This window comes from Ipomoea triloba, chromosome 15 (genome assembly GCF_003576645.1).
Source record: "Ipomoea triloba cultivar NCNSP0323 chromosome 15, ASM357664v1".
NCBI lineage: Eukaryota > Viridiplantae > Streptophyta > Magnoliopsida > Solanales > Convolvulaceae > Ipomoea > Ipomoea triloba.
In genome coordinates, this window is record NC_044930.1 from 10,389,304 (window position 1) to 10,391,629 (window position 2,326).

The window sequence follows — 2,326 nt, forward strand, 5'->3', positions numbered from 1 at the left end:
GTATGTTATTCGTAAGGAAGTGACATATTTAGTCCGCCATTAATGCAAAAAAAACATACAAAAATAATACGTGGTCAAAATTAAATCACCCATGTTTATAGGGAGTAATAAAACAAGGTCGAAGACGCAATGACCAAGATGACGGTCACTATGAGAAATGATATGACTATCTATGATCAACCGCCGTAACCTTTCCACGCCACCCTTCACAGAAACATCATCAAAAGTCTTGATTCCTCGGGGTCCCACTCTTCCCTTGATAAAAAAATAAGGAAAAATGGCATCTTTAGTCCCTAAGTTATAGGGGTAGTGTAGACTCAGTCCCTAAGTTATGGTTGTATGCGAGTTTAGTCCCTCAGTTATTCACAAAGTGGCGAGTTTAGTCCCTTAACATTAAATTTGACGAAAAAAATAAAAAATATTCAAAATTTGAGGGGTAAAATAGGAAATTCACATTTTATTATTTTTCTTATATCAAAACCACTTTTACAACATTATTTTTTCACTTCTTAGCCTAATTATTTTCAATATTTTTCATTTTTAAAAGCATTTTAATAACTTTCAAATGACTTGTTAGGAACGTGACTCTCGTATAACACACTTAAAACTTAGCACAAATAAAGAAATGCATGATCATTGTATTTAGGTGTATGAAACACACTGTCCTAACAAGTTTTTATTTTTTTTACTAAGTAACAAATGTAATAAAATTAAACTTTTGAGATAGGATAGTGTGTAAAAAAATCTTAAAAGTTTTAATTGTATTACATTTGTTGCTTAGTAAAAAAATAAAAACTTGTTAGAATAGTGTGTTTCATACACCTAAATACAATGATCATGCATTTCTTTATTTGTGCTAGGTTTTAAGTGTGTTATACGAGAGTCAGGTTACTAACAAGTCATTTGAAAGTTATTAAAATGCTTTTAAAAATGAAAAATCTTGAAAATAATTAGGCTAAGAAGTGAAAAATAATGTTGTAAAAGTGGTTTTGATATAAGAATAATAATAAAATGTGAATTTCCTATTTTACCCCTCAAATTTTGAATATTTTTTAATTTTTTCGTCAAATTTAATGTCCAGGGACTAAACTCGCCACTTTGTGAATAACTGAGGGACTAAACTCGCATACAGCCATAACTTAGGGACTGAGTCTATACTACCCCTATAACTCAGGGACTAAAGATGCCATTTTCCCAAAAAATAATTTATTTATATTGTCCAGTGAAGAATTTTGATGAAAAAAAACTGATCTTTATAGTTTGATTTATAAAAAACATAATAATAAAAAAAGAGAGTATCATCATCAATATATATATAAGTCTAATTGAGCGGAGTGAAAGATCCGGCGATCCACCGTATAGTAGGCGTACGTTAGCTGGAGCGAAATCCATTTAGTAAACAGCGACCCTTATCCTAAGCTCCACGCCACTGCCATTGCCATTCCTACTGCCACGGCCACGGCCACGTACGGGTAAATTTGACTTTTCAATTGGCATGCCGTCCCCTTTGAAAGATGTGCCGACGAGATGCCAAAAAACATACATATATAGAAATGTGCCTTATTTATATTATATTTTATTTATTGAATATTCTTGATCTGAAAATAATAATAATAATATCAATAAATGATAATATTATAATCCACAAGAGTACGCTGGAAACAAATACAAACGCATTTTATTTCTATATATATATATATATATATATATATATATATATATATGTATGTATTCATTGCCTCTTTTCTTCTCTGCATTTCAAGTTTATATTTTCTGGGAGAAAATTTCTTCAAGTTCAATTTATCCTCTCTATAATAAAACAAACAGAAAATCGAATTCTCGATGGAACCGGCAGCCGAGCGACGCCTGAAAGCCATTCAAGGCCACCTGCTTCCGCTCGCCGGCGGGGATTCCTTCTCGTTGATCCGTTCAAACCTCACCTCCGGCGAATATTTTCAGGGTAACGTATATGCATCTGTCCCTGATGCTTTATTTTTATGTGTATATATTGTTCTTGGGAGGAAGGTTAAAGTTGGAATTGATGAAAAGGATCGATGATTTGATTCCAACTGTTGAATTATTGGCTGCGGAGGCCGGAGTGGATTCACTTTGCTTTTTGGTCTTTTTTTTCTGGGACCCTTTTGATTTTCAATGTCCCGCTGTTGGGTGCTATAGTATACGCTGTTATCTAAATAGACTTTTCTGATTTCAGCTTTATCCTAGTGATTGGCTATGCTTACGGTTGACGTAACTAGAGGATTATTCAAAATTACAACTTTCTCTTTTTTGATTTTCTTTTTTTTTTTTTTTTTTTTTTTTTTGGGTT

At 32.5% G+C, this 2,326-nt stretch overlaps 1 protein-coding gene across 1 annotated transcript in view; it reads left to right on the forward strand.

Moving 5' to 3' along the window:
* Positions 1–1,453: 1,453 nt before the first annotated feature.
* LOC116007172 (long chain acyl-CoA synthetase 6, peroxisomal-like) overlaps positions 1,454–2,326 on the forward strand; it is a 10,465-nt gene continuing 9,592 nt past the window's right edge. The window contains exons 1-2 of the mRNA XM_031247778.1: positions 1,454–1,472; positions 1,828–1,960. Of these exons, the coding sequence (XP_031103638.1) occupies positions 1,843–1,960 (118 nt within the window). The 5' untranslated portion in view covers positions 1,454–1,472; positions 1,828–1,842. The remainder of the gene's footprint in view (positions 1,473–1,827; positions 1,961–2,326) is intronic.